A 21,885-nucleotide genomic window follows, 5' to 3' on the forward strand; every position below is an offset into this window, starting at 1 on the left:
TGAATATTCAGTGCACAGACTGTTTTATTGATACTTCCAAGTTTTCTACATGACTGGATTTATACTTTGTATCAATTATCTTGCTGGTTAAGATAAAAACAAGATTTATTAAAAACCATAAATACTGTGTAAACTAAGGAGAGTTTTGTCTTTTTCCTTACTGAAGGACAAGGAATCATTAAAGAAGTTCTTTGCTTTGCTTAATGAAGATCAAAATGTGGTAATTAAATTTGCCTAATATAATCACTCCTTTTCTGACAAGACTTTTTTCACTTTTATTCACCTGAGTAACTTGACCTGTTTCCAAAGACACCTAGGAAATTCAGAATGTTTTATATGCTTTTCCTTTCTTATTTACTATAATTTATAGGACATGAGTGGATGGATTCTCTTCAATAGAGAAAATGATTTTCTCTAATTAAAATGCACCAAATTGATGTACTAAGAGATTGCTTTAGATGAACACATTTATGTTCAGCGAAGATTATCTGGTCTTCAATGACACTGCAATATAATTACTAGGTACAAAAAGAAAAGCAGAGATCCACACACAATGGCTCACTGTCTTCAATGACAACACTTTTAGGATCTCATTTATTCATTCTTTAAGTAATTTTTTCTTTTAAAAAAGGGATAAGTGGAGAAAAAAGTTGGGAAATCTTTAATTAGGCTAAGGTTTAGACATAAGTATAAATTAAAACATTTATTTTCTAACACTCGAAAACCAAAAAAAAGACAGACCTGACATACTGGGTGGCAAGAAAAGTCAAGATCAGATTAAACATTTGTTTTGGACTAATCACAAAACTAATAATCCAAGTCACTATCATCAAGTTCAGTTGATCTCAGCTCTGATTATGCATCAAAACACCCTATGAGGTCTACTAAGTTCCTATACCAAATCCCAAACACGAATCCATCTACAAAGTTGGGACCTAGGTATCTGTACATTTTTTAAAGTTCCTCAAAAAATTCTGCTTCTAGGCAAATGTAATAAATATTGTTGGTTGCTCATGTTTTTCCTATCAGAACCAAGATTTTTAAAAAAACTATCCTTTCTGCCCCCATATATCCCTCATGTGGTCTCCACTTCTACTCTCAGCTCCAGTGGACCTGACTGCTGTAAAGGTTATTCCAGACTCTTTGCCAGTGACTGGCTTAGGGATGGACAGGTCTAAGTTACTTTAGAGCAATGAGATCTAAGGATATGGAAAATGAATTCTGGGAAAGCTTTCTCATATTAGGACGGGGCCCCTGGAATCCAGCCTGACTCTTCCGCTGCATGTAAATGAAGATGCACAAGGCTCCAACTGCTACTGGCAATCATCCCATGACCACGAGGGTAGCCAGCCTTAGGATGATGCCAATGTTGTGGTTGAAAAGGGGGTGGGGTGTGGAGACGGGCTCCCAAGGTTCTTGATGACATTACTGAATCACTGGATCAGAAACACTGCAGCCCATTCTGTCAATAGATTTCACGTATTGTGATTCAATATATTTTCTTACTGTTTTTAAGTCATTTTAAGTTGGACTTTTAGTGGTCAGCATCTGAATGTTAAATAGTGGTCCGAGCATAGCATTCTTTAATTATAACAATCTGTATCAAGTAGAATGCACACAAATACCCCTTCATACTTACATAATCTGTAAATCTGATGTATCTTTCCTATTTTAACAAAATAATTTATATCGTTATACCTTACTAAAGTGTTGATGTACATTGCATTCACTTCATTATTTACTCAGAGTTCTTGCTGTAGGCTTTGTCTTGAATGTGTAGGACCATTCGTCGTGCATAGAAGTCCCTATATTCCTCTGGTAATTCGGCCAGTGTTTTCAAGGCTCTGTCCAAAATTTGTGCAGCTCTTGATGCTGCTGTAGGATCTTTGTTTCCATAGGTATCTGTCTTATCATAGCATTCAGATGGAAGGTGCTTCCAAAAGATATTCACTCCCACTCCAAACTCTTCAGAAATTACATTATGGAACCATAAAGCTGGAGAAAGTTTAAAAAACAAGTTAAAAATAAAACCTACAGTTAAAAAAAAACCCAAAATGTCAGTGAAATATCACGAATTGCATATAGCCAATGTAAGAAATAATTCTTGTAACCAGATCCCTTCGTTAGCACACTCTAGGCTTTTAACAGAATCATTTTAACTTTTATGAATTGCCAACAAATTTAAAGTGTCAATAGCACAACCCTTACTTTTAAAACCTTTAGAAATAGCAATTTTTCCTTTAAACTTGAAAGACATAATAAAGATATATTTGTTTTGCAGTTCTCTAATCTAGGGCTGTGTTTTACTTGTTTATACTTCCTGAGTCATGGAACCACATCAAAGTGTTTATTTTTTGGTACACAGAACATTTCAATTACTTGAGGAGTATCTTTGACCTTTTCTGATTCATTATAATACTTTTGTCCCTAAAGACTTCCTGTTCAAGCTGCAATTTGGTTTTCTAACTTGCTTACATTCGTATTCATTATAGCCTCCTCGTTTTATATTTTGAATGCAATTATAATCGTCTTATATTTCCTTCAGCTCCTTTATAAATAGTATACAACACTATAGCAAATATTTTGGTGGTGGAAATGATGAGTAAACTTTATTATATACCTAATTAATTTTTTTCCTTTTACTGGGAAGTTTACTACTTTATTTTCAAGTGAATCTAAACATTTTCAGAATATAGGTGCTAGAGGAATACTAAAGCAATACCACAATATAACAAAGATGGAACACTAATCACGAAAAAACCCTTTTAATCCTGTGAAAGGGAGATTTAAATTTTAGAAACTTATTCTAAGAGTGTTTAAGGAAAAACAAAAGCTTAACATATTTTATTTGGAAAACTAATTTTCAAACATGGTTTTAATCTTAACTACACTTTCTTTCAGAATTTTTTTTTCCCTTATTCAATATAATAGGAAGAAAATGCTAACCATTCAGTTGAATTTAAACCCAAAGATAGGAATTTTGCTTTTGTTTAAAAATATATGCAAATGTTCAGTATTTTTTTTTTTTTTCTTAAAACAATTGTATGAAGAATAAGGGAAAACTACATAGACCTTAATCATGCTCCCGAGATACAAAAACCAAAAATGTAAATTTAAAAGATGGCAATGGATTTGAAGACTAATACATGGGTTGCTTTCAATGAAAATAAGAATAAAAAGTCAATCAAATTTTTATAAATGATTATATGAAAACCATTATATTATATCAGGCCATTTTGGGGAAGACAAAGATGAACAAAACATAGTTCTTTGTCTTCAAGGAATTTATCTAGTCTCAAATGAAATAATCAGATATCTATCTTTATTAATATTATTTTTATCAATGAAAAGAAGTATTAATGATTCTTAATATATTAATTTAAATATGGAACTATAATTATAAATAGAATTTGTTAACATATCCCTTTAATTTTAATTACGACTTTTATAATCTTCAAGAGTTCCCTTTTAAGTACTAATTACAGATGTTAATTACCTTGTTGTGTTGAACTTTATGGACTTTCAAACTAATGCCTATTAATTGAACAAGGAAATTAAGTGACACAAATCCAGACTGTATAGAAAAATAATGTACACAAATGATACTACAGGTGTTGAGATTATAACATTTTAATATTTAATGAAATCTTTCATCTGTTTTGGCCTTGAAAGATATTTATCTTTTTTTTTTTTGTAAATATTTAAGTGACAAAGTTCTAAAATACAGAAATATTTTAAAAATAAAATAATTTACAAAACCAATCAGTATAAGCTTTTCCCAGATATAAAGTGTCTTACTTGATGTCATTTGTATAATATTATTTAAAAAAATTTTTTTTTAAACCAACCAGTATAATGTTTTCCCAGATATAAAGTGTCTTACCTGGAAAATAATAATAATAAAAAAAAAAAAGCCATAAAAAAAGTGTCTTACTTGATGTCACTTAGTAAAATAGTTTAGAGTATAGTATTATTTTTATAGGTTGCCCTTGAAAGCAAGACTGTTAATTTAGTTTATTTAGACACAGGGTCTTGTTCTGTTGCTCAGGGTGGAGTATAGTGATTCCATGATGCCATGGCATCAACCTCCTCAACCTCAACCTCCTGGGCCCAAGAGATCCTTCTGCCTCAGCCTCCTAAGCAGCTGGGACTTACAGATGCACACCACCATGCCTGACTAAATTTATTTATTTATATTTGTAGAGACAGGGTCTCGCTATGTTGCCCATGCTGGTCTTGCACTTTTGGCCTCAAGCAATCCTCCCACCTTAGCCTCCCAAAGTTCAGGGTGGGAGGATTGCTTGAGGCCAAAAGTGCAAGACCTGTTAATTTATAGGCCAAAAGTGCAAGGACTGTTTTATAAGTTTGCCTAGGCCTGCTTTAAACACACACACACACACACACACACACAGAGTTTTGTCAAAAAATCATCTCGTATAGGACCAGATACATATAACAAATATATGTTTGTACTAAAAAAAAAAAAAAAAAAAAATCACATGAAGGATGAGTGACAGAGTACACATTTTATAAATAGCACATTAGTGAGGTCTAGAAATCTTACCAGGAATGAATAATACATCACCAGCTTCAAGGGAACATTCATATCTTCTAGCCTTGGAAAAAAGTGGATATTTAGCCAAGTCTGGGTTATCTATATTCAATACTTCTGATTTAGTACCTAAAAAATTCCAAAAAGGGATAATATAGATTCAGCAAAGTTAGCATTTTAAAAAAAGTAATCACAAATATAAATTTGAAAATTTATTCTTTTCTATCCAGTTACTTACTGTACCCACACTGTGAGAATTACTATGCTACTGACACCTAAGACAATTTTCAATGACTCACTCTTTAATTCTGATGACGATACCCATGTAATATAATTAAGATAATGTCAAATTTGAACCTGTTATTACATATATACACAAATACAATTACAATTAAGTCCTAAAGTGTTCTTTTCCTATAAGAATCAAGAGATTTCTCAAAAAGAGTAACTGAACAGACTTCAGAAATATAAACTTAAAGAAAAATCCCATACCTTTTAAATATAAATACTGGGCATCTCGAGGACTGAAGAGTACAACACGCTTTTTTCCTGTCACTTGTATTAACAAATTATCCATTACCTGAAGACCAATAAAAGCTTATGGGTAATCATTATCTAAAATTCAAATAAATAGAACCAATGGCACTCTAAACTTTAACTGCAAACCCGATCCTTTAATGAGACTTGACTTATTTTACTTAACTCTTACAGTTACCTAACAATAAAAACATTTGTATTCTATAAACAACTGGGCCTTAAAGACATTTCTGGAGTACTGCCCTAAAATGGGAAGACTTGGCAAATTAGAAAATGTGGAGTCAGAAAACGATTTGCCTTTGCCTCACTATTAACTGACAGCATAGTTAAGCCTATTTAAGGCTCCCCTTGGTGAATATTTACTATCTGTTAAGCAATGCTATCAGCCCAAAATTAGACAACAGAGTAAAAGCACTTAGAAAAATCAGATGCTAGGAAAATACAAGGTACTGCTGCAACCACTGCTACACTCTTTACATATGTTCATCCATAATTTCATTACAGGTATCTTGATTTTCAAATTATTTCTATAGGAATATAATCTCACAGATTTTCTTTTTTTTCTTTTCTGCAAACAGTATGATTTATGACAGATTTTCTTAATATATTTATTATTGGAGCAATCTTTTCCCATGAATGTAATGGTATACTTTCTTGGTATAGATTGTGAAAAAATGTTAAAGGCAGAGCCACATAATTCTCAGCTAAGGATTTAAGATAAACACTAAGCAAGATATATTCATGATTTTTTACTTCTACCTAAGCATTCTTCCTTTTAGTACTAACCCTTTACTTAGCGTTCCTCTGACTTAATTTTATAATAAAACCTTTATATATTATATTCTACTATAATTTATGTAAAAGGATACTACTCAAAATTTAAAACATAATCATAGAGGCTGGGTGCGGTGGCTCACGCCTGTAATCCTAGTACTTTGGGAGGTCGAAGTGGGCGGATAACTTGAAGTCAGGAGTTCGAGACCAGCCTGGCCAACATCGCAAAACCCCATCTATACTAAAAATAAATAAAATTAGACGGGTGTGGTTGTGCATGCCTGTAATCCTAGCTATCCAGGTAGCTGAGATATGAAAATCGCTTGAACCTGCAAGGGACTGGTTGCAGTGAGCTGGGATCGTGCCACTGCGCTCCAGCCTGGGTGAAAGAGCAAGACTCTGTCTCAAAAAACAACAATCATCATCATCATCAGCATCATCATCATCATAGAATATAGTTAAAATGTATTACCACATGATTTTCTCATATTATTCATATAAAACTGCAAAATATGCTAAGAGTTTATGTCTATTTCATTTAATTACAGATTTACTGACTATGGTAAAATCCTCCCAAGAGGGTCTCAACTTAATTATAAAACACATGTATAAAATGTTATAGTGTGATTTATAACTTAAAATTTTTTTTTCTTTGGAAACTTGTTAGATATTCCTTTACCTTCCTTAAGTTTCTCTACTTCCCAACACCAAACTATATACCATACTAGTATTTTTAATGTTTTTAAAATGCTTATAGATGTGTATATAAACTTAAGCAAACAAAATAACACCACAAATAATCAAGATCAAAATTTTTTTTTTTGAGACAGAATCTCACTCTGTCGCCCAGGCTGGAGTGCAATGGCGCCATCGGCTCACTGCAAGCTCCACCTCCTGGATTCACGCCATTCTCCTGCCTCAGCCCCCGGAGTAAGTGGGACCACAGATGCCCGCCACGACGCCCAGCTAATTTTTAAAATTTTTAGTAGAGACGGGGTTTCACCGTGTTAGCAGGATGGTCTCGATCTGACCTCGTAATCTGCCCGCCTTGGTCTCCCAAAGTGATGGAATTACAGGCATGAGCCACCGCGCCCGGCTGATCAATATCAATATTGTACACATTTTTGCTGCCCTACAAATACAGCAGATATTTGATATTCTCAAGGCATATATATATATATATATATATATGATCTTCAGACATCCCCAAATTCTTACAATTGGTAATGACTCAACAAGCTTCAGCCTTTTTCCTGAATAACATAACTCTGGATGACCCAGAGAGTTATGGATCTCTGGGTGGCCAGAGTCATGTGTATCATTTATACCTCCTCATATTACAAGCTTACCGCTTTTTCCAATAGTTTCCCCCATTATCTGGTGGCCATTTTTCACATGGAAAAAAAAATCACTTCATAAAACTTGGTATATATATGATGATGAATCAAGAATAGGACCACAGGGAAATACAAATGTGAGGAACCAATTATTTTGCCATTAGCAAAATAATTCATTCCTCTATCACTGCTATGCACAGCACCTATTTTCAAAAGTCATGTTTCAGTGAATTACACAGATCTTTAGGATAACCTATAGGAAGTTGAAACTGACTGTTAAATCTATAATGCAAAAGATCTATTGTAGCTTTAAATTTCTCATTTATGTAGCATACATCATAATGAGTCCATAGTTGTAATCCTGGTGAACTAATTCGAAAAACACTGGAAAAGAATTGTTCCTCTTTGAAGAATTCTGGAAACTTAATATCTTCTTTCAACAAAGGAAACTGCTTTCTGATATCTGCAACATCCTGCATTTACAGAAACATAAAAAGAAAACATCACATTAGACCCTATGATATTAAGGCAGACTGGGGCAAGCAAACTTTGTTCACTACTTTAAAATACTATGATGTGACCATGTGCCAATACAGGATCTCTCTCTCTCTCTCTCCCCCGCAAGTAGATGAGATTATAGGCACCTCCTACCACACCCAGCTAATTTTTGTATTTTTAGTGGAAACAGGATTTCCCATGTTGGCCAGGCTGGTTTCGAACTCCTGACCCCAGGTGATCCACCCGCCTCAGCCTCCCAAAGGGCTGGGATTACAGGCATGAGGCCGCCTTGCCTGGCCGATATATGATCTTTCAAATGAAAAAATACCAGGCTGTGTAACAAGATTGCAGATTTAATAGTATCACTACTGTTAAGCTCAATATGCTTCAATAATAGAAAGGTTCTTTCTACTTTAAGCAAGAATTACACAATTGTCATTCACTCTAATATTCAGGAGTCAACACCTTGAACTAACATTACTAGTCATCACCTACACAAAACCTGTGAATTCTACTGAGGGAGGGGACTAAAAGAGAGGGTAAACAACTAAATGGTGACATAAATGGAAAAAATAATCTTATTTGATCATTTTAGGGACTACTCCTTAATATGGCAGCCATACTAATTTGACTCTGAATACATGTTAAAACTTATAAACTTATACAATGAACTATTCAGGATTCTAATAATTATTTCAAATTAATATTTTATTAACTGAGTCGCCATATATAAAATATACAGTAGAAGAGATTTCTTATTATATAGAGATTAGATGACTATAAACACTAAGATTCTACAGGCCTACCTGAATACTAAGTAATCAATTTTTAATCATCTTACTTCTTATTCAGGGGCACAAAACACTGGGAAAAGAATGGAAAAGGACAGAACAGGGAATATGTCAGGCAGTAAGTATAAAAATTACAGTGTTGCCAGTTAACATATATACGACCATTTAGATTTTAGGGAACTGTTTTACATTTAGAATTCTTACCTTTCTAGGGTCTTCTCCAAGTGACCGTAAGTAGTATTTCTCATCCTTAAACATCCCAAAGAAAAATAACATCAGCAATATTTTACCTTTTTAAATGTAAAAATACTAGGATACGTACAGCTATCATGTATTCATAATAATTAAAAGTAAAAAAAAATTATGTACTGAGAACTATGAAAAAAAATAAAACACCTTCACTTCAAAAATATTAGGAAGTAAAGAAGGAAACAAGTCTTAAAATCTGACCCAGTTAAGTAGTTTTCTAAAAAATTCAATTATCGCTGGGCGCGAGGGGTCACAACTGTAATCCTAGCACTCTGGGAGGCCAGGGCAGGAAGATAGCTTAAGTCCAAGAGCTCAAGACCAGATTGGACATTGGAGTGAGACACCACCTACAAAAAAATACAAAAAATTAGCTGGGCATGGTGGTGCGTGCCTGTAGTCCCAGCTACTTGGGAGGCTGAGGCTGCAGTGAGCTATGATCATGATACTACACTCCAGCTTGGCTGACAGAGCAAGACCTTGTTTCAAAAAAGAAAAAAAAAAAAACTTCAATTTTCTTACCCTTTCTACTAATGCTCTCTGGTGGCCATATGAAGAAATGTCTTTAATATGTTGCTCATGATAGTGACTGGATCCAAAAAACAATAAGGAGAATAAATTCCAAAGGCAACATATACATACCATCTCTAAAGCTACAATGATTTAGTCTTTACATTCCAAATTATTTAGACTCTTATTTTAATAGTGTCTTAATACTTAGTAAATATAATACAAATGTACAGTAACAGATACCTTATGCTTTTAATAATATATTTTTTTAAACTTGAGAACGCTGCATTTTATCAAGCTAAGCCTATCCCTGCCTATCAATTCTCAAGCCAAATGCTTAAGATTCAGCTCTTGTATGAATTAGAAAAATATAATTTTATTGTAGTAAACTTAAACTGATCGTTTAAAAAAATCATGATTTAATTTTTTTTTAATTAATTAATTGTTTTGAGACAGGGTCTCATTCTGTCACCCAGGCTGGAGTGCGGTGATGCGATCACACCCACTGCAGCCTCAACCTCCTGGGCTCAGGCAATCCTCCTGCCTCAGCCTCCCAAGTAGCTGGGACGTTCAGCTAATTATTTTTACTATTTGTAGAGAAGGAGACTCGCTATGTTGTCCAGGTTGATCTCAAACTCCTAGACTCAAGTGATCCTCCTTCCTTGGCCTCCCAGAGTGCTGGGATTATAAGCATGCGCCACTGTGTGTGGCCAAAAATTATTATTTATCCTTCACCAAGTACCTAAATAGAGAACTGTTTGAATTATAAAACATTCACTGTTAAGAGAAGTGAGATATACCAAGTCAAGCACTTGGACAATCTAAACTCAGAATTCTGCCTCTTTCACCCAACACTGAGCATTATAAACTTCAAAAGAGCTTCATATTTATCTTAAGACATAAATTGATGATTGAGGTTTTAATTGAACTCTCAGTGTTTTCTATTTTTAGCTAGCACTACATCACATAGATTCTATAAATTACTGGCTAATAGGTTTCAAAATATGTTCTTCAAAATTCTAAGGGTTTTCTACTAGTTCTAACATTTCAAGATTTAAAAAATAAAATTAATGCAGCAGACACAGAAGTGCATTGCTCAGAAATTCCTTCAGGAAAGAACTCACTGCTTAACTGCAAGGAGTGTGATTAGCTTAGAGCTACCAGCTGTTAACTTCTTCAGGTCCACTTCAGGATTGGAACCTAGGTCATGCTCTTCTTGGGGTAGTCCCAACCAGTGACTTAACCTGTTAAAAGACCTAGACACTGCCACCCAATGCAGGACTTTTCTCACAGGCAGTCTGCTCAGGAGTTCCAATGAGCCGTCAGAGACTGTCAGATCTGTATCTACAGCTCATGGCTTCCCCTTATCCAATCCTGCTTCCTCCCATTTCCTTTCACAGGTATTTCTCCTATTTAAAAAGCCTTTTGCACTCCTAATTCCATCTCAGCATCTGCGTCCTAGAGGACCAAACTGACAGTTCATGTTGATCTTGTTTACATACTTTCCATGATTTTTAGACTTTAATCTTTTACCATGTGTCTATTTCTTTTACTTCACATTTCATGGCTATTTAAATCTATACCACTGATTACCCTTAGACAGGAAAGTACCAAAGGGCAACTGAATATACATGTTCAAAGCATGGCTATAAAGTTATAAAACAGTTCTCAGGTGTAGCTAATGGAATCAATTTAAAAAGACATTTTGGTTATACTACAGAATCACAGACCTACAGAGTTTGTGGGGATTGCAGCGGTAATCTAGTGTAACTATTACCTGACAAGAGGACTGTAAAAATGTAACACCTTTTGGAACCAAACTGCCCAGCCCAGCTGGCTCAAATGCAGAAAACAGGTTTATTCAAAGCTTAAAAAGCAATTTGTTTTTAAAATGTGCTTTTGAATAACACAGTGAATTTTTTTTGTGTGTGTGAGACAATTAACGCTCTTGTTGCCCAGGCTGGAGTGCAATGGCGCGATCTAGCTCACCACAACCTCTGCCACCCGGGTTCAAGCGATTCACCTGCCTCAGTCTCCCAAGTAGCTGGGATTACAGGCATGCACCATCACGCCCAGCTAATTTTGTATTTTTAGTAGAGACGGGGTTTCTCCACGTTTGTCAGGCTGGTCTCGAACTGCTGATCTCAGGTGATCCACCCGCCTTGGTCTCCCAAAGTGCTAGGATTACAGGCGTGAGCCACTGTGCCTGGCCAACACAGGAAATTTTTAAAAACATATTTATATACAAGGCCTTGATGCCTTATCTCAAGGTATTTAAATTGAATTATTTAAAGCTAGACTATAATTAAGTAGAATTCTTCCGCATTTAATCCTGAACAAATATTATAGCAAATATACACAAAAGAAATCACATTGATAATAAGAATACAGAAACAGTCTAATAGTCAATAGATACGAAAATGAAGTTTTCCATTAGCATTTGAAGTTGACATATCAGACCAAAGCATTTTAAAAGGATGTAACATTAATAGCTAACATTTAATGAGTAATTTCCACACATCAGGCACTGCTAAGTATTTTACTGATTTTATTTAGTTAATCCTCACAAACACTTTATAAAATAGGTACTATTATTTCCCCCATTTCACAGATGAGTATACTGAAGTACAGAAAAATAATTTGGCCAAAGTTTGAGAGCTAATAAATAGCAGAGCTACAGTCTATGATGCATCCAACCAAATCTTATGAATGTCTATCAGAGAAGGCTATAGCTCTTGTATACTATTCCTTCATAAGGAAATTCATTTAGTATATAGATATTAATGCCTAATTTTAAAAATGTTAAAAGCAATTACCTCTGAAACAAAGAATTCTTTATGCTTCTCTTCAGCTGCCCTCTGGACCAACTGGTCAAAAGGTAAAGTTCTGAAATAAACACAAAAGAATTCTTGGACTTAATAATAACAGATCAACTAGTAAGAATCTAATGACTATACATAAAGGCTTGTTGGAGTTGGATATAATTTCCTGTTTTATAATATCTGTAATTTTTATTATAACCTATTACATGAAATTCTAACTTTTCAAAACTTATTGAGCAGTATGTTTACTTGACCTAAGTTGTCTGAAATTTTGGAATTAAAGATTTCAAAATCTATGGTACAGATGGATCCTTCCATAGGTCAATATTCTATTCCAAGTTATGACAGAAAAATGTTTCTATGGTATCTGATGACCTTTGTAAATATACAGACTTTCAGGTTCTGATTGCTACTTATTTTTAAGTGTCATGGCAAAACAAATCTTGTGAGAAGTGGGGCAAACTACTAGTGTTACTTTGGAAGAGACAGTACACAAATGGTCCCATGAAGATAACCACCCCCCATATTCCTGCCTTTTGGCATATCACAGAACTCAGAAGCCAGTAACACTGCTCTCATCCTGCTGCACCACCCTCTATCATTTTAAGGCTTCTGAGGAATAGTTCAATGAGAATTCCAGTGAAGTGACCAATTTTTATTCTTTAAAATTTCTGCCCAAATGCCTGTCTCCTTCCATCCTGATGAACAGGGCTGAACACTGTGGAACCAAAATTTGTTTCCTTTACATCACACTCTTGAGCCAGAAGGATATTCTTACTCTAGATTGCATCTATCCCTTTACTCTCTAGAATCAAAAGTATTGCCCTGTAAATGAAGATGATATGGTATAGGTAACAAGACAATGAGTCCTCAAAAGCCTCTCCTCTGCTACCCCCACTACACTCCTGCCTCCAAACTTGTGATTAAAAGCTGTAATCTTTTCAGTCTTACTACTAAATATCTTCCCACTTGAACTCTGTACTGAGAAAGTTGAAAGAAAAGGTTGAATACTTTCTCCTTCTCTATGAGAAGATGACCTTGGGCCAGCTTACTTTCTCCTTGCACTGTTTTCCCAGAAACATACTGGGTAAACACAAACACGGTGTGAACCCATGAATTACGTTGAATACAAAAAAATTAAAGATAAATGTAGAATGTCAGTTGTCATATCGGGTAACACTGTTTATTGTAAAAATAATCCGATAGATGAATTATGTTTGCACTAGGTGGCCTAAAAATGGACTACAAATACTTGTTCAGAAGCAGATGATTTGGCTTTCCTATGTGTAGTGCAACTCTCCTGAGTATGGTCCTTGGAGGAAAGCAGAAGCTAAGTTCATGGGGTGTTTCAAGCTACTGGTTTCTATGGACCGTATGTTTTACCTAAGCTCAGCTGTTTCTATACTACCTCCATTGTCTCATTCCCTTACAACTAAGCTGTAACTTGATGAGTCAAAAAACAGTCCCTGGATTTGTATAAAGACTCCACTGATACTATCCTGCTAGAATGCCGTTTCCTGCCTTATATCCTCCTGCAGAAAGGTAAGGGAATCTGAAGCCAGGTTATGGATTGGTGGATGCTCTGTATGTCAATCTGAACTTGAGGCCACTGCTGGTAATTATGTAGAGTGAGCACTGCAGGAGAGAAAAGAGGGATCTGCCATCTACTTAGACCAATGCAGAGTACTATTTCTTTGACTATAAATAGTGTCTGACTAATATCAACAAATTTACTTGGCATTCTCCTACTCAATGTTTCCCATCTCTGACCTCACCATATACCCTTCATTCTTTCTTGCTTTCATTCTTCAAAGCATCTTTGTCTGGGCCAGTGGGGAAGTTTATCTGGACCATAGCTACTACTATAATTGCTGCATTTACCCAGGCTTAGCTTTCTTACTAGGGAGAACAAAAAAGTGTTTCAAGACTTTTAGAAAAACAGAGCAGAATAGTGACCCTGAAAGAGCAGACAGAGTAGCTCAGCCCAGAGAAGCAGAACTGGGATGCCACCAGCAACCTTCTCTCCTAGGTAATGGTACCTGTCATAGCTTCTACTAAGCCCAGATGGGGGAGAAATTAGGTATGTAAATTGGGAAGTTCTTTGGCTTTTTAAAAATCTATCCTATCCATGCTTCAAAAAGAAGGGCATTGGTTATTAAAGTGCCATTTGTCTGGACTGGCAGCACCAGTAAGGAAGGTAATGTCAAAGAAGGCTTAATCATGGGCCCCGTGGAGTCAGGGAAATTAAACACCTTGGGTTCTGTCACTTCAAGCTATGTGATCCTGGAGAAGTTACTTAATATTTTTAACCTCTCTTTCCTCATCTGTGAAATTATTATTAAAAATATCTGCCTCACAGATTGTTCTGCAGTTGAAATGAGTAATATAACCTAGATGGCTTGGCACAGTACCTGGAATATAATAAGTGCTCAGCAAAGGACAGATGGTGGGGTTAACAACAATGACAACGTACCCTTCTGCAGCATGCAAGTAGTCATCAACACTTTAAAAAAGAAGAAAAAAGCCCTTCACTGTCTTGTTCCCCGTTTGGAAAAGGCTGCTTTATAAAATCAAGATCAGAACTGATGAGAGTACAATAAACAAGAGCAAGATGATGACAGGAATTACAGGATGTGACAGGAAGATGTGGCAAACCTTACATGATGAGACTTTTTTAAAAAAAAATCTATGATCAGAAGAATGCCAACAATATCCTTTGACCACACAAGGTTCTTTTGTCCATACTCTCCTGACTCTGAACAATGAGCGCTACCAAGAAGAAAGAAGTAAAAGTTCATACTTGTTAATGTATCACTCTTCCAAAGTTTGATAAAGCATAAAAGCAACCTCAATTTCAAGTGATAATAATAATATATATGTGTGTGCAGGGTTTCTTACTTTCTAGTCTCTCTTTGGCCTGGTTGCATTCCTTCTTTCCTACTGCCTGGTAAATGCTAAAAATGACTAAACCTATTTTTTTTGTTGCACTAAAAAAATAATCTTGCAACTTTTTAGTAGCTCTAGTGAAAGGCTTGGCGGAAGCTGCGATAGGAACTATTACATAATGTATGTGCTTCAAAAACAAGTTTTGAAAAGTTTAAAAAGACATGACAAAACATCAAGGCAATTCAAGATGAAGTTTCAGTACTCATTTGTTATGGCATTGGACTCCCTGGAAAATAAACATCATTAACTGCTGGCTGAAAAACACTCATCGTTCTGGCATTTTTAATTTGATAAAAAATGAAAAGTTCCTACACTTGGAAAAACTTAAGGCAATTAAATTCAATTCATGGACTATTAATAACTAAAACCATTATGGTGACTATTCAAAGGATTAAAAACTGAGCAATGCTTTGGCAGCTGCTATATGAACTTGGAAAACTAATGAGAAAGGAATGGCTGTGGACATTAGAAGCTCTGTTTAACTCATCTCTAAATTGAAGTCTTGTGAACTACATGGTTTTTCAATAGACTGAATTTGCTGGGAACTTCACATGCTCAGAGTTTGAAAGCTGTTTGTTTTTAATTTAACAATTTAAATGAAACTCATGGGAATAAATAGCAAATGAAATCTGTAAGATGACAGCATTTAAAACTTTCATCTTTAGACAATCAGCAGCTTTTGACTATTTCTTATTTACTTTTAAGAAATTCCACAGCATAAAATGATAATCATGGGAGAAATTAAAGGTACTTAAGACTATTTTATCAAAAGGGAAAATTAAGTATGATTTTTAAAAGTTATCTAAGATGATGAAATATTATACCAAACATAGCTTGTCCTGGTTGTCTGGAGAGGACAGAAAAAGAAAACACGAGCCTTTTAGAATTTCCTATTCTATATAACAGTTACTAATGTGATAGGATCAACTAATTAATCAAGCATTGAATGAGTATGGCACATCCAACTTCGTATGAAATCTAACCCTAGTTACAGAAATTTTCTCTTCCTTCCATGACTCCAGAAGGTATTGGGTATATACCCTATTTAAAAAATTGTTGGCCAGGCATGGTGGCTCATGCCTGTAATCCCAGCACTTTGGGAGGCTGAGGCAGGTGGATGCCTTGAGGCCAAGAGTTTGAGACCAGCCCAGCCAACATGGTGAAACCCTGTCTCTACTAAAAATACAAAAGTCAGCTGGGCATAGTGGCACGTGCCTGTAATCCCAGCTACTCGGGAGGCTGAGGCAGGAGTATCACTTGAACCCGAGAGGCAGAGGTTGCAGTGAGCCGAAATCACGCACCTGCACTCCAGCCTGGGTGGCCCAGTAAAACTCTGTCTCAAAAAAAAATAAAAAATAAAATAAAAAATTGTCATTGTATAATTATGTAAACTCAGAATTCTTGTCTTTTAAAAACCACTCTTTAAAAATCAGTAAGCTATTCCATGATTACATCAAACCAGCCAAAAGATGAAATGCCATATGGTCTTTGTATAATAATGCAAAAATATTTTAAAAGTTTTAAAAAAGTTATTTGTATCCCCAGAGTAAACCTCAGAAGAAAATACCTATATACAAAGTTCTTACTAATGAAGTCCATCTGTGCAACTGCAGCAACATGAATCTTTACTTCTTTCTTCCCTCCAACTTGGCTTAGGTAATCCACTGTCCATTTGCTTGTACATGGCCCCAAATCAATCCCTTCCAACACAAGAGGTTTTCTCTGTAAGTGGGGAAAGAAGTACAACAACAAAATTCATGAAAACCAACGACACATCAAGAGCTGTATTTGGCAACAGGAAGACAAAAAACAAGTAAGATCTGACTCTTGCTCCCAAGATGCTCGACCTCAAAGCTTTTGACAGTTCATGTTGTCACTAAAACAAGAAGAGGGGCCATGTGAAATATCTAGAACAAAATTTTAAGATTAGAAAAACAAAACAAAACTGCAAGACCATCAATATATAATGACTAAAATTTGTACTTTATAGTCAAATATTTTTGTAACTTTTAATTTCGATGTCATTTCAAACTTATAAAAAAGTTTTAAGAACACTACAAAGAAGTTCCGTAAACGCTTTACCCCAATTCACCAACTGTTAACATTTTGCACATTTGCTTTATGATTTGTTCTTACTGTCAATAAAAGGACATATTATCATTAATTGAAATTAAATTAAGCATAATTTTTCTGGAACCATTTCAAGGTTAAATTGCTGACACCATGGTCCTTATCTCTAAAAACTTAAGTATATTTTCTGAGAACAAAGACATTCTCTTATATAACCACAGAATAATTACCAAAATTATATTTAACATTGACGTAGGCTGGGCGCAGTAGCTCACGCCTATAATCCCAACACTTTGGGAGGCCGAGGGTGGATTGCTTGAGGTCAGGAGTTTGAGACCAGCCTGGGCAACATGGTGAAATCCCATCTCTACTAAAAATAAAAATTAAAAAAAAAAAAAAAATTGAAGTGTGGTGCATGTCTGTAATCCCAGCTACTCGGGAGGCTGATGTGGAAGAATTGCTTGAACCTAGGAGACGGAGGTTGCAGTGAGCTGAGATCGTGCCATTGCACTCCAGCCTGGGCAACAGAGTGAAACTCCGTCACACACAAAAAAACAAAAAACAAAACACTGACATAATACTATTATCTAATCTACAGTCCATATTCAAATTTTGCTAATTGTCCCAATGATTTCCTTTAGCGTTTTTTCCTAACCCAGAATTCAATCTGAGATGTCACACTGCATTCAGTTGCTATGTCTCTTTTAATCTGAAATGTTTAATCATCAGCCTCTTTATCTTCTATGACCTTGACATTTTGGAAGAGTATAGGCCAGCTATTTTTAGAAAACCCTTCAATTTGGGTTTATCTCAAGTTTCTTCGTAATTAGACTCAAGTTACACATTTTGGAAAAGGAATGTGCCACAAAAGGAATGGTGTAGCCTTCTCAGCATGCCACATCAGGTAGCACACGATGTTTTGCTACGATGAGTAAAAAAACAGTGATTTTTCTAAACTCCATCATTTCTTCTACATTTATTAGTTGGCATACTAATATCGAAATGAGCTCTAACTTCTCCACTGAATTATTTTATTCACTGGGTAATAATCTAGTGGTATAATTTTGACACCCAAATTATCCCAGATTTGGCCAGTAAGCCCCTTCAAGATGCTTCTTGTGACTTTTTAACCGGGGCACTTCCTTACATTATGGCAAAACAACATGACCCAACATCTTTGATACTTTCTCTGCTCAGCCTTGTGATTAGTCATTTCTTAAAGTAGCTCTGGTTTCTTCTGAGTGGACAGAGCTAGGATATATGTGAGGGTCTATGTATATCCCACAAATATATCTACACGTATACCCCATATATGCATATACCTATTCTGTTCAGCTCTCTCTCCATATATGTCCATATATATAATACATGCCCACACACATTTACCTAACAGGTGTACGTATGAGCCATAAACATTTCAAGGTTCATTATAATCTACTGAATTTGTAACTCCGATTTTCAGCCGTGGGAAACCTAGTTCCCATTATCCTCAATGTTTAATGACTTGTAAAATCCCAGAATTCACAGGAAGTAAAGAATTCACAGAATTTGCTTTTGCCACTGTTAGGTCACACCACTGTAAAAAACATGTCTACAACAGGTCCTCAAGTAAAGTTATAACACAGAAAAGGAAAAAAAGAAAATCAATTCCTAGCCAGGGCCCCTGTCTGAGTAGAGTTTTTGCATTGTCCTCACATCTCTGTGGGTCTTCCCTGGGTACTCTGGTTTCCTCCCACAACCCAAAGATGTGCACATTAGGTTCACTGGCATGTCTAAATAGTCCCAGCATGAATGAGTGCACGTGTGTGTGTGTGTGCGCACGTGTATGTGTGTGTGTGCCCTGAGATGACATGGTATCTTGTCCAGGGTTGGTTCCTACCTTGTGCCCTGAGCTGCCAGGATAAACTCTGGCCACCTGTGACCCTGAACTGGAATAAGCAGGTTGGAAAATGAAGGAAGAAGTGAATACAAAGTATGTAAAACAAAAATTTGTAAAGCATATGATAATCATTCAAGTGCACAATAAACAAGTCAGTATGAAAGCACTCAGTGAACCTGCCATACTTGTTTTGAACTGTTCAGTGGTAGGAGGTGCTCCTTACAATTTTCCATTTGTAAACATTTATTCCTTGATTTAACCCACCACTACTATGACCACTGTCACATAACAATTCACCAAAAATTGAGTAATTATTTATTTTTATTAATCCTTCTTAAATATTCATGTAGCTCACATTTACTTCAATGTTTAAGATTAGAAATGTTTTGGGTCTTTATTTACAAGTTTGGTGATGTTTTTGTGACCAGAAATATGCCACTGGAACTTATATCTTGTTTCTATCAATTAGCCTGTGGTAAAACTGGTTTCATTATAGGTCATTTCCCTTAAAGCTGCAGCTTCCAAGAACCTACTGAGAACGTTAAATGAGGACTTTACTGTACTAACTAGAATTCAGTTTGTTTTCAGTTCTTTCTGTCTTAGATTGAGGACATATAATTAAAGTATTGTGTTTAAAAAAAGTGACTTGGGTAACTTCTCCCTCTCCCACTTAAATAGGTTCATGTGTTACTTTTTATATTCTATGTTAGGGTGTTTTAAAAAATAACTTTTCCATCCTTGTTGATTTTATTATTATGACTTTAGAATGTAAAACATTAACGTGATTACCCAAATCAAAACTATATAAAAGTCACCCCATCCACATTTTTCCATCTCATACTCACACATCCCCTATGCATAACCATCTCATTAATTTTTGGCTTATCATTCCTTTATTTCTTTTTTGCAAAGTGATTAAAAACATGTATTTCATTATCTCTTCCATTTTTTACATAGATAGTAGCTTACTATATATTTTCTTTCGTTATGTGCTTTTTAAAAACTTCATAAATATATCCTAGAAATCACCACTATCAGTTCAGATATCGCCTTTATTCTTTTTTACATCTTAGTATACCTCAGTGTAAATGGGCCATAATTTATTCAACTATTCTTGCCTGCATAGGCATTTAGGTTATTTCCAATAATTTGCAAGTGCAGTAACACTATGTAAATATTTACACATTTTTGGAGCTATATCTCCAGAATAAATTCCTAAATGAGGAATTACTGGGTCATAAAGTAAACATAGTTAGACATGCCAAAAGAGTTGTACCATTTGATATAAAATTTGACTGTGTCAGTTTCTTCACGGCCTCACCAAGAGTATTACCAGAGCTTTTCAAATTTTTGCCAATATGATACGAGAGAAGTTGTATCTCAGTGTAGCTTTATTTCTCTTAAGAGTAAACTTAAACATCCTAGTTTAAAGGCCATTTTAATGTTGTTTTTTCCCCCTCTATCATTTGCTCATTTTTCTACCAGATTTTCAGCCTTTTACCCCCTTTTAAAAGTTCTTTCCATACAAGGGTTTTTACTGTCCTTTATATGAGATAAATGTTGCAAATATTTTCTCCCACTTTGTATTTGTCTTTCAAATTTGCTTATAGTGTTTCTGGCAAACAAATGTTTCATGTAGTCAAATTTTAATCTAATATTATACCTGAATTTTGAGTCATAGCTAGAAATGCCGTCCATACACCTAGATTATAGAGGAATTTACCCTTATTTTCTTCTAGCACTTGTGTAGCTTCATTTTTTTTGTATTGCCAAGTATACTCACAACTTGTGTAGTTTCATTTCTTTACATTTTTCTGATCCACTTGGAGTTTATTCTTGTGTACAGTGTGAGATATAAACTGAATTTTATCATTTTCTAAGTGAAACTCCTCTGTATAACACCATAATGGTGGATTCATTTCATTATAAATTTGCCCAAACCCATAAAATGTACAATATCAATAGTATGCCTTAATATAAACTATGAATTTTGGGTGAAAATGATGTGCCAGGCCGGGTGCGGTGGCTCTCGCCTGTAATCCCAGCACTTTGGGAGGCTGAGATGGGCGCATCACCTGAGGTCAGGAGTTCGAGACCAGCCTGGCCAACATGGCAAAACCCCATCTCTACTAAAAAATACAAAAATTAGCCGGCCGTGGTGGCGGGTGCCTGTAGTTCTGGCTACTCAGGAGGCTGAGGCAGGAGAATCGCTTCAACCCTGAAGGCAGAGGTTACAGTGAGCTGAGATTGTGCCACTGTACTCCAGTCTGGGCGATAAGAGCAAAACTCCATTTCAAAAAATGAAAAGAAGAAAGAAAAAGAAAATGATGTGCCAATGTAGGTTTATCAATTGCAACAAATACACCACTCTAATGAGGGGATGTATCATGGAGGAGGCTATCCATGTGTCAGCGCAGGAAGGATATGAGAAATCTCTGTACCTGTGGTCTATTGTGCTGTGAACCTAAAAAGGCTCTAAAAAACAGTCTATTTTTTAAAAAGTCATTTTTTGCCCTATTGATTTCTGAAATGTCATGTTTATTATACACTAAATTTCCATAGAAATAGATATTTCTGCACTTTCTATTCTAGTCCCTTGGTCTATCTATTCATGTACCTGTACAATGTACAGTGTTAATTATGGAGTTATTAGAAAATATTTAACAAAAACTCATAGGACTATGCTCCCTCATACTTTTTAGTGTTTCCAGATAGAAAGGTCTTTTTTTCCAATTTTGTTATGAATTTCTAGTTTTACTGCCCTATGGCCAAAGAAAGTTGTTTGTAATTTTCAACTCTTTAAAATGTAATGATGCTTTGTGATATGTCTTGTCTGAAGAGATTAAATTACAAAATACCTTTTACTATGCATCTTACAAAGCACTTCCACATACATTAATCTTCACAACACTGCCCTTAAGGC

At 35.3% G+C, this 21,885-nt stretch overlaps 1 protein-coding gene across 6 annotated transcripts in view; it reads right to left on the minus strand.

Annotated features, from left to right (window-relative positions):
- TYW5 (tRNA-yW synthesizing protein 5) overlaps positions 1 to 21,885 on the minus strand; it is a 30,843-nt gene that overhangs the window by 6,781 nt on the left and 2,177 nt on the right. For 2 of the 6 annotated variants that reach the window (XM_015110595.3, XM_077956256.1), the window contains exons 2-9: positions 16,600 to 16,735; positions 12,062 to 12,131; positions 9,258 to 9,324; positions 8,694 to 8,738; positions 7,536 to 7,673; positions 5,045 to 5,132; positions 4,565 to 4,681; positions 7 to 1,995 (exon numbers count right to left, since the gene is read on the minus strand). In XM_015110595.3, the coding sequence (XP_014966081.3) occupies positions 1,739 to 1,995; positions 4,565 to 4,681; positions 5,045 to 5,132; positions 7,536 to 7,673; positions 8,694 to 8,738; positions 9,258 to 9,324; positions 12,062 to 12,131; positions 16,600 to 16,735 (918 nt within the window). In that variant the 3' untranslated portion in view covers positions 7 to 1,738. 6 annotated transcript variants of the gene reach the window in all.

Source organism: Macaca mulatta, chromosome 12 (assembly GCF_049350105.2).
Source record: "Macaca mulatta isolate MMU2019108-1 chromosome 12, T2T-MMU8v2.0, whole genome shotgun sequence".
NCBI classification, from domain to species: Eukaryota; Metazoa; Chordata; class Mammalia; order Primates; family Cercopithecidae; genus Macaca; species Macaca mulatta.